This window comes from Python bivittatus, unplaced genomic scaffold, assembly GCF_059951505.1.
Source record: "Python bivittatus isolate LINGU-HERP-01145 unplaced genomic scaffold, Pbiv_v1 ctg000350_np1212, whole genome shotgun sequence".
In the NCBI taxonomy this organism is placed as follows: domain Eukaryota; kingdom Metazoa; phylum Chordata; class Lepidosauria; order Squamata; family Pythonidae; genus Python; species Python bivittatus.
Window position 1 is genome coordinate 24,654,179 of NW_028277074.1, and position 15,995 is coordinate 24,670,173.

The following is a 15,995-nucleotide window of genomic DNA, read 5'->3' on the forward strand; positions in this document are numbered from 1 at the left end:
GCTCCAAAATCTCCTGGTAGATGGCTGCGTTGACCCTGGACTTAATGAAGCACAGTGGACCAACACCAGCAGATGACACGGCTCCCCAAATCAACACAGACTGTGGAAACTTCACACTGGACTTCAAGCATCGTGCATTGTGTGCCTCTCCATTCTTCCTCCAGACTCTGGGTCCTTGGTTCCCAAATGAGATGCAAAAGTTGCTCTCATCAGAAAAGAGGACTTTGGACCACTGGGCAACAGACCAGTTCTTTTTTTCTGTAGCCCAGGTAAGACGCTTCTGATGTTGCTTGTTGTTCAGGATCGGCTTGACAAGAGGAATACGACATTTGAAGCCCATGTCCAGGATCCGTCTGTGTGTGGTGGCTCTTGATGCACTAACTCCAGCCTCAGTCCACTCCTTGTGAAAGTCCCCAACACTTTTGAATGGCCTTTTCCTGACAATCCTCTCCAGGCTGCAGTCATCCCTGCTGCTTGTGCACCTTTTTCTACCACACTTTTCCCTTCTACATAACCTTCTACTGATGTGCTTTGATACAGCACTTTGGGAACATGCAACTTCTTTTGCAATTACCTTTTGGGACTTTCCCTCCTTATGGAAGGTGTCAATGATGGTTTTCTGCACAACTGTCAGGTCAGCAGTCTTTCCCATGCTTGTGATTCCTACTGAACCAGCCTGAGAGACCATTTAAAGGCCCAGGAACCCTTTGCAGGTGTTATGGATTCATTAGCTGATTAGAGTGGGACACTTTGAGCCTAGAATATTGAACCTTTTCACACTATTCTAATTTTCTGAGATTGTGAATTTGGGGTTTTCGTAAGCTGTACGCCATAATCATCACAATTATACCAAAGTAAGGTTTGACATGTCTCGCTTTGCATGTAATGTGTCTATCTCATATATTGGTTTCATCTTTTGAGTTGCCTTACTGACATAAATGAACATTTGCACAATATTCTAATTTTTCGAGTTTCACCTGTATTGATGTAGCAGCTGCTACTGAGGAATGTCTGAAATGTGATGGAAGTGGACTCAGAATCAAGGGGAAGTGGGGGATTTTTTGTTTGCCTAAACTAAAAATCAAAATATTAATAATTTTTTAACCAGTTAACCAGAGTCTTTTTTAGAAAACCACTTTAATTTTTAGTAGAGAAAAGGAAGGTAAACCAAAGATAGTTGTTTTAATTTCACAAGAATGGACTTCAATGAAAGCGGTGTAAGATTTGAAAGCAACTAAGGCATCTGCTGCTTACTTGAGTAATGCTGCTTGGCATATGGCATTTGAAAAGATAATCTACTGTATTTGATGATCAGTAAATTATAGCAGCAACTATATTGTTCTGGGTTATCAAAATTCCTGATAACTATAGGATGTTCCTTCTGGCTATCCTCTGATATGTGCATAGAAAAGATCAGTGGGAACTCTTTGCAAAGCTGCTACCTTTTCATTTGGTTAAGCTTGGTGACTGCTGGCCTTTTGCTTCAGTGAGAAGGTAGGATATAATTCAAATAAAGTAAATCAATAAAATAAACATCCAAAGAGCTGTTCACCCTTTCCCTCAAAGGTAGGGACCTTTGGCCGTATGATTCAGAAACTTTCCAAATTAAGAAGACTGCTATATGGTGACCTATCAGTAAGGCTGGGCTGCATGTTAACTGTCTGTCCTGATAAGTTTTGGAAACTCTGCATATCACCTTTGCTTGGTCTTCAGTTGTAGCCCCATTTTTGCCACCATGCACCAGCTCCTGGAGTAAAGAGACAGAGGTAATCGTGGTGATTGGCTCATAGATCTGGATCTTTTAATAATACCTGCAGACAGATAGTTCAAGTATCCGTCTGAGCCTTTGAAGACATAAGAACAATTTTTAATACCATGATCAAAGTCTACTTGGAAAAGTACAGTCAACAGATCTTTGATCCCAAGAAATGCCAGTTATATATATGGCGTTTCCTTGGGAATGGTTCTGACGGGATTATACTGTCTGGTACCAAGCAAAATTAAATTATTTAAAGCAGTTTTTTTTTCTTTTACTTACTGGCTTGGTTGCTTTATGCTGGTTCCATCAACTTATTTGATTTGATCTTAACATTGTATACACTTAATAACTTTTGTAAACTTTTTGGACATGTTGATAGATGCACGAAAGGTAAGTAAATATATCAGATGCAAGTTGTACCATTGTAGGATATCCATGGATTAATGGTAGCACAGTGGCTTGGCTAGAAGGCTCATCATAGTTCTATGAAGGACCTCAACTCAAGCATAGAGATTTTCTTTAAGGCATCATTTTTTTCAAGGCAACTAATGTGATGTCTGTGTGTGCACTTTTGATTGTTCAACTGTTAATACTGTCCTTCATTTCTCCTCCTTTTGTACCAAAGAAATCAAGTCTTACTAAAGACTGCTGAACAGGAAAACAACACTTATGTGTTTTAATTTTTTATTCCTTTATTTATACCCAGATCAGGATGATTATAGGAGCTAATATCACCAAAAGTTTTGTAAATAAAAGAAAGCAGATTAAACTGGACACATTTAAAATGCATACACACATTACAATTATTTACAGTTGAAAGACTTTGTTAAAAAGATAAGTTTGCTCCTTTCTTAAAGGGATAGAATACAGTTTATGTTTCACTTAGACATCTGTAGTGTTTTGTGTCTCTCTGTGTGTATTTAAACAAATGTATGAGTGTTAAATATGCATATTACTGTAGATGCATAGGAGTCATCTACACCATACAGCGTAAGGACTGTACAGCCACTATGTAGGACCGACAGGCAGAAGACTAGCAGAGCACATCCATGAACACCAACTAGCATTCAGAAGATGCGATGAAAACTCCTTAATCTCACAACACATGGACAGACTCAACCATAGTTTCAACTGGTAAATTGTGAGCATCCTAGACCAAGCTAAGGCCAAAAACACTAGGGAATTCTTGGAAGCTTGGCATTCAGACAAATCGTCCATCAATAGATACATAGAAACAAACCATATTTATACCCCATTCAAAACAGACAATAAAAAAGCTAAGAAGGAAACAAAAAGACCAGAACACATCCTCTCCAGTAGCCAACACCCAGATAGCATGGATTAACACCAGGCAAACAATCGAGCAGAAAACAATACCCTAATCAAGGAACTACCAAGGAGAAAAACCACAGCCCCACCAACACTGGCAGGGCAAGCTACTGCATATAAACAGGGAAATAGCCATTTCTCTAGTTTTTTATAGTATGCATGCATGATCTTCTGTTTGCACATTGTACCTCTGGAAAAGAGCATCTTGTCTCTGTATTTTTCAGATATGAGTTCATATGTATGTACAAGTGAGAATACATCGTAACAATGTTCAAGGGATAGTTGAGTCTAAAACATGTTGTATGGAGCAGGAAAACTTTTAACTAGCAACTAGCCAACCTCAGACCCATCGGGTCATCCTATGAGAGGACGATAGTGTAGTCCGATGTGACCAGAATGAAGATTAAATTTTCCTGTATCATAAGAAGACAATACATCATAAATAGAAGAAAAATTGTAGTGGCAAATGAACTTCAATAGTAAGTCAGAATTTACTGTGGCAAACAAACTTCAACAATGAGTTAAAATTGACTTACCTAAAGAGATCAACAGAATGACCAAGGATGGGCAAAAAACCAGTGGGAGTGGTTTCCAAGTTCCTGCCAGCTTCCCCACTGATTTTGCTTGTGGGAAGCTGGCAGGGAGCATCAGAAATTATGATCACATGACCGCAGCTGACCAAGGCAGTACAATGGTGCTGCAGCAGCCACAACTTTGCCAATACAACTGGTGTGAAGATCTTTGAAATTTCAGTTACACAGAAGTAATGGGTCCTGGATGTTTTACGCATTCTTTAAGTTAGCCGATTTGAGGTACCTTCGTTCAAAAATTGTTGCACTATGATGCACTGTTTTGGCTAATTGAAGGTTACAAACAGACAAACAGGAGAGTTTTAGTAGTATATAGATCATAAGATATATGAAATTAATCTGGACTTTATAAGAGGATAGCCATTCCATTCCTGTGGAAGCATTCCCAGAGATGTAAAGCCAGTACCATGTGACCAGAATGTTGAACTTAACCTCAGGAGTTCACACCCTTGTTAAACAATTAGCTCTCAAATATTCAGCCTCTTCTACCTTCCAGGGTAACTGTATTGGACTTCAGTATGCCTGTGAGTGATGAATCTCTTTAGAGGCAGGAAGTGAATGCAAGTGATAAAGATACCCCGAATTAAAATTGGTGCCTTAAGGGAATTGTGCTCTTTTAATAGAAAAGGATGGGTTTGCTAGCCAATTTTTATGGAAGAAAATGACAAGTAAAGTTCCGAAATTGCACCAATGTATCAGAATGAGAAATCAGAGTCATTAGCATTCTGGATAGCTCTCTGCCCTTCTTGACCTCTTAAATTTGTTTGAGGACAGAACTCCTTGGTTAATGTGTAAAACAAAACAGAAGTCCATAATAAAGTTCTGGAGTAAAGTCTCATCATTTAACTGTGGTATTACCTATATATTTCCTAGGGGTGGAAATATATAGGTAATACCACAGTTGCTCCAGACTATGTATCATTAGTGCTGAAGCAGAAGGTTGTGTATATTTCTTTCTTTTTTTTAATCATTTTAACTAAGACTTAAAAGCTTTCAGAAATGCCAGCAATTATCATTATGCGCAAACCCTACATGGGCATCATATATGCACAGATATCAGTTTCTCCACAGGTGTATACTGTTAAGCCTTCCAACAACTCCATAAGAGAAATTAGTGATTTTATAGATTAATGGGGATATGAAACACTCTTCTATCAAATCAAGCATTGCTCCCTCTCATTTAAGGTATTATCTGTAAGGACTGGTATTGTCTCCAAGATTTCTGGCTGGGCTCCTTTTTTTGGCCTACCTGGAAAAGTCAGATTTGAAAATGAGTGTGTGTTTTCGTACAGAGTAGCTTATCATTCCGATATTTGTTGACCCATCAGATAGTTAGGCTGTGATAAGAGAGGTAGGAAGAGCACTGTACTGATTTATATTAGTTTGTGCTATATGGTAATTTATTAAGGGGAATAGGAAGTTAGAGGTGGGAATGGGGGATGTGGTATGAAAGATAGCAGGTCAGCTGGAATTGGTAGGCTGGCTAGAGTGGCTTGCCACACTGCTGATAGACCAGGTTGTAAATGTTAACTAGCTGTAATGGGATAGGTTTGTCGAAGAGAGGTAGTATGGCTCAAGGTAGTTAGGTTCCTACAGTCAGCCGACTACCCTCAGCTGACTGTAGGGTTGACTTCAAAAGTGGGGGATACAGCAGGAATTGGGGATGGGGGTGAGCAAGCCATTCCAGGAGAAGGAAAATAAGCAATTTAGTGCCAGTTCTTTCTTCCTGCCCCATGTCTTTAATCTGGGTCCATGGGGCTGGATTCTTGGTGACCTTGGTCTCCAGTTGCTGCTGGTAAATGCCAAGTTTGTCTGGAATAAGACTGTGTTCATTCATGAATTGATAGTGGTCATTCATGAATAGACAGACATGGCAACTATTTCCAAGACCTAGTTAAGTGAGGAGGAGGATGTGACCCTCTTAGAAATTTGTCCTCCCAGATTTTGGATCTTGTAGCAGCTACAACATTGAGGAAGGAGAGGAGCAGGTGTGAAACAGTATTGTATCTTTGAGAATGGAGAAATCTGTGACTCCTGGACATTTTCCAACCAAAAATTGAACACTTTTGAGGCTGTAACCAGTGCATGTTTATTTGGAAAGTGGTCCTCCTATGCTCACAGGATCATACTACTGAATAAATCTGCACTGGATCAGGTAGATTTTCATGGAGGACATCCTTCACTTTCTCTTGCAATCCAGTGGGATTGAATGACTCTGAACAAAACTGTATTGTGACCCCAGCTTGAACAGTCCACCTACGCAAGATACTAAGCCTGGAGAACAGAAATGCCAAGTATTCTGTTGCTAGTTCTGAAGATAGCCAAGCATATCTAAGTGGTTGATTTGAATCCTTGCCAGAATGCTTTCCTTCAGTATCACCTGTCCCATTTCACTTCCGGATTTACAGAGATGGATACATCTCTCACCCCACACCCTCCATTAGGGGACAGTGTTGCTTATTTGAGCAGGGAAGAAATTCCTCTAATATTTGCTTACATATGTATGTCTTTGTACATATGTAAAAGGTTACATAAAGAGATACAAAGCATGTTATGAACAATAGGACTGTACAAAGGGTTGACTTGGAGATTTGTTCAAATTGTCTATGCAGGCCAGAGCCATGAATCAAAATGAAGACCTGATTTGGATCAATGGATTGAATTGGATAGCTTCAAATCTACCTGGAACTTTCCAGATTGAATTGTAACGGCTTTCTCAGATCCTGGCAAAGTGGATAGTGACTTGCAAAATATTACAGGGCTGGAACATTTGCACATTTATCCCATGCTTCTACAAGAGATAGTCAGCAAGAAGTTCAAATAACCTGCCCTGATGAATCTACTGTACCCTATCCTTTTCCCTTTCAATAACTCTGGTTAAAAAGACCGTGTTAGAATTTAAGTTGTGACTGGCTATGAGGGGCTTTATCTTAATTTTGTATGTGCTGGCTCAAATATTTACTTCTTTTAATAAGGGAGAAGAGGATTGGCTATGAATGCCATTTGTTCTGTGCAAAGCTCTTTCTCTCTAACCCACCTAGCTCTAACACTGTAGTTCACTGTGCTAGTCTTCTGCTGCGGCCTCAACATTAAACTGCCTGCAAGCCAGAACTCTATCCTGGGGGTGAAAATGTTGAGAGCATTTTTTCCTAGAGGAACCAAGCTTGCAATTTAATTTGGGGGGGGGGGGACTTGCAGTCAGTGTTGACTCATGGTGACTGCCTGGTCAAGTCCCTGCAGTTTTCTTGGCAACATTTCAGAAGTGCTTTGCCATTGCCTCCTTCCCAGGGCTGAGAGAGAGGGACTAGCCAAAGGTCATCCAGCTGGCTTCGTGCCTAAGGTGGGACCAGAACTCACAGTCTCCTGGTTTCTAGCCTCATGACCTAACTGCTACACCAAACTGGCTCTCTAATGTAACTATGCCACGCCAGAAAACCTGGGCATCAGAGGCAGCAAGGCACAAACTTACAGCACTCTAGAAAACCAAGTGAAAAGATAAGAACTTATTTTAAAAAACAAGTTCAAAGGTTTAGGTTTTAAAAGAGTTTTTGAAATTGATTCAGCCACCTTCTCTATAGGTTCTATGGTACACATTAGACAGTTGGGAGATTCAGGGCTTCTACAACCTAGTGAGCAAATTGTGCACTGCACAAATATGCTACATTGGAGGCGGTGCCAGTTCCAAGTAAAACAAAGGAAGCGTGTCACAATGAAAACTCCTTAATTTCACAACACATGGACTGTGATGGACTGGAATTGTGGGGGCCAGAATCGGGGAGTAAAGAATGCTCTTTCATCTCCTGAAGCGCTGGGAAGAGATAAGCGGATGAGGCTGCCACCTCCCTGAGGGATTCACTCTGTTTTGACTGGCTGACTTTGAGAACTGAGGTTTCAGTCTGGGAAGATTTTTGATAGAGGTTGCAGCTAATAAACCTTGTTGGATTGAATCTGTATGGTCTCCTGGAGTTCCCTGGGCTAAACCTGACATCAATCTTCCCAATTCTTTACTCCCCGATTCCACAATTCCAGTCCATCACATGGACAGACTTAACCATAGTTTCAACTGGGAAACTGTCAGCATCTTAGATCAAGCAAAATGCGAGGGAATTCCTGGAAGCTTGGTATTCAGACAAGGCAGCCATCAACAAGCACATAGAGATAAACAACATCTACACACTATTCAAAGGAGACAATAAAAAGGAAAACAAAAAGACCAGAACATCTCCTCACCAGCAACCATCACCCAGATAAGCAGAGATTAACACCAAGATTACCACCAGACATACAGTTAAGCAGTAAACAATACCCTAATCAAGGAACTAGCAGAGGAAAAAATAAAACAAAACAAACCCCCCACCAACACTGGCAGGGCATGCCACAGTATATAAACAGAGAGCAAACCCCATTCCATTCTAGCACTGAAGGTGTTACCTAGCTGGGTAACGAAACGTTTGCAAGCAAACAAGCAAGCTTAGAGAACCCCCAAGGACTCTGCAAAAGAAAAGAGAAGGAGATAAAATAGCAACAATGCAAGCTTGCTGACTTTGTACATTTGCACTTACCCACCAAGACCAGTGATGGAAACTCTACATGCAATCCAGCAGGCCCTCACATAATTCTTGTTAGGTAATTATACTTAATAAATTTTGAATATTAAAAAAAATGTTTTCTAGGGAGAATGCTAAGTGGAATTCTGTACAAGAGTGCCTTGTATACCAACAGCAACCCTTGAGAGATTTCTCCTGTTGAAAAGTTAAATAACCCACACGGTTCTATTAAAAAAGGCAAAAATGCATGTCAGGCAAGGGTTGTCAAACTCCCTAAGTCATTGTCTTAAACTTTTGTCATTCGACTTCCTTAAAACATTTTTAAATTAATTAACAAAATTAAAATGTTGGCCCATGAACAAAAAACTTACTGGGATAATAATAGGTTGTAATTTTATGTGAGAATTTAATTGGCCACTCTAGAACATGGTCGGGAAAGAAGTCCCTTTTTATAGGCAAAGAATCCAGTTATAGCCAATGAGGTGATGAAAGTAGACCATCCAAGGAAGAGCAGCAGTCCGGGAACAGATGGCAAATTTCTTTCCGAAAATGTAGTGGTAATTGGGAGCGCCGGAACCTCCTAGGAGGGAACACATTGTTAGAGCAGGGCAATCTGAGCAACTTAAGCTGCAAAATAGTGCAGTTTTATCAGGAAGCTTCCCTACCTCAGTTGAATCCTATTTAATTCTATGCAAATGCACACTCAGATACACTTCATTTTTAGAAACTGCAGAAATGCAATTGAGCATCTATTGTCTACTTCTGAACTGATGCCACATAAGAAATTGGTTCCCAATTCCTATTATTAGCTACTTGGTTTATTACTGCAAAACACTGGAAAATTAAAATACACATTTCACTGGATCGTATTTATAGGTATGGCACATCTTCCTCCTCATCAAAAAACAGTGAGTTTTGGAATACTTACAGTTAAAGATAAATAAATTCACATCTGGTTACCACTAATTAGGTCTATTACAGCCACTCCTCATTTAGCAGCTACCTCGTTTAGCAACTGATCACAAATTTCATTTTCCGACCAATGCACACACTTACAACCAAATTTCATGTGCCTGACAACAACGCACGCCAGAATAAGAGTAAGACTGGCATAGCTGTGCCAGAGAACTTTATTTGAATGAGATGGTAGCAACCAGTGATCTTGACAGTGTCTCTCTGTTACATATTTGCTTAGTGACTATTACGCTTCTGAAATATCACGAATATTTGTCCTGATTGGTCTGTACAAATGTCATTCTGGACAGTAATACTTCATATGGATTGATTAAAAAGCTTCTATTTCTCCTTAAGATCATATATCTATTAATATATTTATATGTGTTTCTGAGTTTGTAGCCTTAAGTTTCTATTCCCCCTCACCCTTTTTTTCTTTTAACTTTTTTAGTTCTTATTTTGTTTTTTCAATCTGAAAACAAAGAAAATGAAAGAGGCAAAAAGGAGTGTGACCAGTTCAAATTTTGATTCCTCAAAACACTGTTTTAACATGTGCTGAATAATGGCCCAAAAAAAAAAAAATGCTAAGAGACTTTCTGGGAGAACATAAATGAACTTAGGAAAAGGAAATAGCTATATAGTGAGAGTACAGGTACTGGTGGGCAATATGAAAAGCAGGGTAGGAAAAAGGTGAAGTACTCCTGCCTTGAACTTAACTCAGATATTCATATTCATAGCTAGAGGAAGGAAAGAGAAAAGAGATTTTGTCGTTTTATATGAACCAGCCCATATATTTCTTTAGTAGAACTCATTGTGTCCATCTATTAAATGCACATCTGAGGATGCTTCCTATCAGTAGCAGCAATGGACAAAAAACCCCTTCTATTTCTTTGATATCTACTCTCCATCTTCCTACCATAATACCTCTGCACCAAGTTGCAATGGTATCATAAACACTTAGAGTACCTTCAAAGCTATGTATTTATATTCATTTTCTATGTATGTGTGAGATGGTGGAAAAAGTAAAATGCTGCCAGAAATAGAAAGATTTTCAACTGTGGCTGTCTCTGTTCATAATAAATGCATTCTATAAATACATTCTCTACAAACTGGGTTAATATATCTGTTCTTAAGTCCACAGTCAATTTTCCATTAGGCATCTTCATCTTCCGTTAGGCTTAAAAATTAGAGTGCTACAGTCATATATACAGGCAATATATGAAGAAAGTATTCAGAGTTCTTAGAAGATCATTTGTGAGAACACTTGCCTTTGATTCTGGTTCTGGTACCCAAATTTCATCCTTTGAAATTTTTCCCATGATGTACAATATCTGGAAGAGAAAAGTTGCATTCCGGTAACAATAATCCTTTTTATATCACACACATCATGCAATTGGAATGGAAGAGATAAAAATATTGCCAAGAGAACATTTATCTACTGTATGTGCAATACAGATGCTATTTGTTTATGCTGAATTCCCAAACGACAAAAGTAATGTCTGAAACAGGGAAAGCAAATAGCATTGACTTCTGGGGAAGTAAAGCACTCATGTGGTAAGTATCTCATTTTCTGACCTTTCCATATAATTCCCAGATTCAAATATCACCAGTATGGCTGTGATGGGAGACTAGACAGCCTGGAAAAGTGGTAACACCACAAGAGGTAACCCATCACCCCTTAGGAGAAAGACACATAAGAACCAGTTCCAAGTTCACCATCCTATATCCAGGTCTTCCAGATCAGTCCAAATACAGTGTGTTCATAGTAGTCATGGTATTTACAAAATAAGTCCAGATGAAACTGGGGGCACATCCATCATATTTGCTACCTTCCTCCTGTTCTAGATCTGAGAGGGACTCCTTTGACCCTAAGCTTTGCTACCTCCACAGCCTAGTATCATGCAATTATTTTGGCACTGTTCCGTTAATACTGATGGCTACTCCATTTCTTCTATGGTCTTCTTGTCCACAGTAATAGATCTGTTACTCCTTTGATGGTAAATGACCCATTCCAGTCCATTTTAGTTTGCTGTCTTTCAGAATATCAGTGTTCAGTCTTGACATTTCTGCTCTAACAACTTCAACTTTGCCTTTGCTCATGGTATGCATGAACTACATCCCATCTACCAAGGATATACATATCCTTGCAGAAAACAGGTGGTATAGAAGACTGCAAAAGCTTTAAATTAAATAGCCTCTTCATATCATTCAAGTTGTTCAGGCTTACTAAATTAGCACTCTGGTTGAAAAATTAAGCTAGGCATGAAAAAATGCTTTGTCTTAGCAATTTTAGTAATGTATGAAAAAACTGTCACAGTATCTTGTTGTATATTTCATTGGCCTTTGGTCCTTCTAATTTGAAATGTCTTTTTCTTTAGTACAGCAATATTGAAAATATCAGTGCCAAGTTACCAATCTCCTTTCAAATAAAACTAGTTTAGTTGGGTCCTTAATGAAGGTGGTAAATAGTAGTGGTTCTGTTTACCTCTCTAGCAGCTCTCTCTCCAGCCTGCACAGCTCCTTCCATATAGCCACTCCACTGGGTTGCTGTCTCAGTGCCAGCAAAGTAGATTCTACCAGCTGGCTCACGTATTATTCTTTAAAGAAAACACATACAAATAAAATGGAGATAGTAAGCTCACTTGTAGCTAGTATGCTTTTATGAACAAAAACAGGTGCTAGTGCTATCTTAAATTTTCCATGAACTTTGACTAAAGTTTTGTTTCAAGGAACATGAACATTTTGCAACACCCTTTCTGTGATTGATTGATTGATTGATTGATTGATTGATTGATAGATTGTGGTGACTTTCTCATACTTAATCAAAATGAACACCCAGTATGCTGGGTTTTCAAGAGTAGAAGGGAAGTGGTACATCTTTGCTACCCATTTGTCTTATCATGCTGCTATATGCACCAAGCAGTAAGACTTTTTCCACAACTCAAATCTGTCATGAATAAACCTTTAATCCCAGCTACATCTGGGATGCTGGCAGACCTAGATTGGGAAGAATACTGGTATTGCCTTATACTTCAAGATCTACTTCATTCAAAGGCTGTCTTTTTCACAAATCAGTGAAGACAAAAGGAATGCATGGAGCAAAGCATCTGCTTATTTTGCAATGGCACTATTAAGTACCTGAATTTTAAATGTAGCCCAACTCCATCTGAAAGAAAGTGAAGCCATTCATTTATTTATCTTTCTTCCTTCCCACCTTTATTTTCCCAGAACAGCAAATACACTATCCTAAGGCATTACCACTTCAGCAATTTCCATATGATTCCAAGTGCATATCCACAAATAATCTGTAGTTAAACCCTGTTTTTGTATTTGAGTTTCTTCTATTCAACAGCACTAAAGTCAAAAGCACTAGCTGTAACTTTATTATTGCCAAATATGTAATATTTTTTATAAACCTTTCTTTCAAATGTGAGATTAGCTCACTTTTCTGGTAGCTGTAAAAATCCAAGATTTGGGTAACAATGCCGAGAGAGAGCGAGAGAGGGAACACTATTATCTTGTTTTACCTTCCATATTGGGACATAATGCCTGGTGGAAAGTACGCTGTATAACAGCCTCCAGAATACTGTTCTGTACTCCAGTTCTTTTCTTCATAATGCACTGGCTGTAAGAATAAACCAAGATGAAAAGTAAAGCAAATTTTAAAAACAAAAAAAAATGATGGCAGAGTTAAAATTAGGATTACTAGATATTTTCTCAGTTTGACTACATAGAAGCGGAGTCATACAAACTGAACAGTACTGGGTTAAACTTCACAGCCTACATGCCGATAGAGCTCTGACTCAACAATTTGGAAGCTAGATGTCATGCTTCCTGGCTAGTGAATAAACAATTGTGCAGCACAAAGCTTTGTTTTTCCAAGAACTGGTAGATAATGTTTATTGTTGCAACTTTTTAATGAAGAGAATCTGTAATTTCCAGAACTCATACTCTTTTCACATATTATAGTCCCATGGTGAGGAATCAGAAGTTATGTCCTATAGGTTCCAGCATAATATTCAGGAGAGAAGTGCAATTTTTCCCATTGGGAAAGAAAGTGAGTATTTTGATGAAAATAGAACATCAACCTGTTGTTTAATCTGTTGTAATCTTAATCATATCAATTTTAGAAGTTAGTTAGTCTTGTTCACTGAGTTCAAAAGCACCAGGTGGTTCTAGTGAGTTCCCATAAATGTGAGAAATTGTGGAGAGGCTGGGAATGTAACAAAAGAGAGTTTAGACATGAACAATCAAGAGAAAGAATACAAGTCTATTGGTAGCTTATCTTGTAAATACAGTACCAACTCAGGTTGCAAGGAAGAACTGTTTCAAATAATTCAAAGAGACTCCACCATAATGAAGTCACTAAAAATTAGATTGGAAATTCTTGGAATTTGCAAGATTTGGTACAGTATTTGCCCCAAGACTAGCAATAAAGATACCTTACTGTAATTCTTGTGTTCTTGCTCTTGCTCAGCTGTGTGGTGCTTGACACTAGTAAACAGCTTTAGGAGTTAAGAATAATTGTTCTTTTCTGCTGCCAAATGAAAGTGCAGAAACCCAAAAAGAGGAGAGGGGGCAGAAATGTATGGAACAGTGAGGACACAACTATGGGGAGAATGTAACTTTGGTACAATTCATAGCTTTGAAACTGGCAGTTGAATATTACATTTGTTCAACCACAAAATATTGCCCCACATTCTTAAGTTTGCAGTAAGTATTGCAAAGTCCAAGAACACTGCTGTAGCATTTAGCTGCCTTTAGAAAAGCAGGCAAACTATATTTGATTTGTTGATAAATCTTTGCAGAACACGATGATTCACCCAATTTAACTCAGTCAGTTGTCGTACAGAAAACTGGTGAAACTACTAATCCAGACAACATCAGGGACAATCAAGAAGCAGTTTTAACCCAAAACTGTATCAGAGCAATTTTGACTCAAACTGCTATTCTCTAGTCAGTGTGTCATGTGAGATGTAGTCAATTGTGGGGCAGTGACCAAATTTTGCAAACCAAACCTCCAGGAAATGAGATGGAAATGTATAATGAACTCTCCATTACAAAATGTGCTGTTGAGGCCTGACAACAAAGAAAATGCCTGACAACAAAGAAAATGCCTCCCAAACATCTTGATGCAATGCTGTGCAATAGGGAAGGGACAATTTATATAATAAGTGTTGGCGCAAGACTTCATAGGATATTAGGTAGGAATGGAGGAAGTGAATATGGCCTGCATATTTCCCAAAATAACACCCTTTGACCCAGCTAGCATGGTTATATATTGCTGGGTCCAAAGACAAAGCTATGAAAAAGCTAGTGGCTGACTGGTTTAAATGTGCTGTGTGAATCCAGCCAATGGATGCAAAAAGACTCCTCCAGCAAACAGCAAAATGATCAGATAGATCTCCAAGCCCAAATCCTATCTCCCAAGGCCGCATCTCATTTTCAGCAGTCCAGCCAAAGCTCACAGTTTTTTGTCAAACTCCTGTCTCTAAGAGATTCTAGAAATCACAAGGCATTACGCTTCTTCTGTTAAGCCATCATTTTGTTGCAGGTGGACTTACTCACAGTTATCAAAAGGGTTAACTTCATAATAAAAGACTATTCTTTCTAGTTACCCAAAAGTACCAGTACTTCAAATTTCCCGCCCTGCAGCATGATCTTCAAATCCTTCCCCCACTTCTCTATCAGCCCAAATGTACCTTCCACTGTGTACCTGAAATGCTTGGGAAAAAGCATCATTGCGTTGATCCTTCAGGATTTTATTCAAGAAGCTGTATTAAATAATTTTAATATGAGCATATACCCCAAATGTTCACATGGCCTGATCATAACGTTGTAACAATCAACACTCCACCAATTTTAGATGTTCTTCCTTACATGTAAAGCTTCTTCTGATCCCAGCACTTTAGCGTACAGTTCACAGATTTTTCTCTTTCTACGTAAAGAATGACAATGTTTAAAACTAACCTAAATTCATCATTAGCTTTTAAATTAACATCACAAGGCATTCAGTTTTGGCAGTATAGAAATGAGATGAATAAATAGATAAGTAAATAATACAGTTAAGCCACAATAGAAGTCAACTTTTGATACATAAATGCGTAATTCCAGAAATATTTATTCTACACTACACTGAAATTCACACACAAAAGTAGCAGATTTCCCCATCATCTTCAGTACTGCAGTACTGTTGGGGAGGGGTGCATCAGGAGCACTTCCATTTTCTCCTCTATCCCTTTACTATAACCCTCTGGTTATATGGTGAAATTCAAGATACCAGCTTTCCTCCTCCGAAATAAGTTCCCACATATGGGAAATCTGGATTAATAGCTTGTTATGTGAAGTTATTCTCTTGCAGCAGCAAGGGTGGAAAGCAATATTGTAGTTGCAGATTAATACAGAATTTATTATTGTTAGAGAATAAAAAACAAACTTTTAAATTAGAAAAGCTTCCAAAAGCTGCTGCTTCTTACCTCTCTTCTTTGCTAACATTTGCTAGTCTAAAGGCTTTTCTTGTAAGGATAAATCTAAATAGAAAAAGAATTGTCCATCAGTATTGCATAAATGAGCATATCTCAATGCAACTCACATGAACAATATTTGTCTTCCAAGAAAATACATACATACATACATACATACATACATACATACAACCAATGTAGTTTTTGCATGGCACTTGTTCAGCCACAAATATAGCAGAAAGTTAAATGCATAGCTGGCATTCTCAAACTGTAGATTGAGACTCCCTCTCTTTCCAGGACCAAAGGCAAATGTGAAGGCCTCAGAGTTTTTTTGGGCTTGCCCAAACTAGAT

At 38.6% G+C, this 15,995-nt stretch overlaps 1 protein-coding gene across 3 annotated transcripts in view; it reads right to left on the minus strand.

Moving 5' to 3' along the window:
- Nucleotides 1-5,071: 5,071 nt before the first annotated feature.
- LOC103052968 (amine oxidase [flavin-containing] A-like) overlaps nucleotides 5,072-15,995 on the minus strand; it is a 47,379-nt gene continuing 36,455 nt past the window's right edge. For all 3 annotated transcript variants that reach the window (XM_088144744.1, XM_088144742.1, XM_088144743.1), the window contains 6 exons: nucleotides 15,656-15,709; nucleotides 15,060-15,117; nucleotides 12,707-12,804; nucleotides 11,665-11,776; nucleotides 10,448-10,510; nucleotides 5,072-8,805 (listed from right to left, as the gene is read on the minus strand). In XM_088144744.1, coding sequence (XP_088000870.1) covers nucleotides 8,632-8,805; nucleotides 10,448-10,510; nucleotides 11,665-11,776; nucleotides 12,707-12,804; nucleotides 15,060-15,117; nucleotides 15,656-15,709 — 559 coding nt within the window. In that variant the 3' untranslated portion in view covers nucleotides 5,072-8,631. The remainder of the gene's footprint in view (nucleotides 8,806-10,447; nucleotides 10,511-11,664; nucleotides 11,777-12,706; nucleotides 12,805-15,059; nucleotides 15,118-15,655; nucleotides 15,710-15,995) is intronic.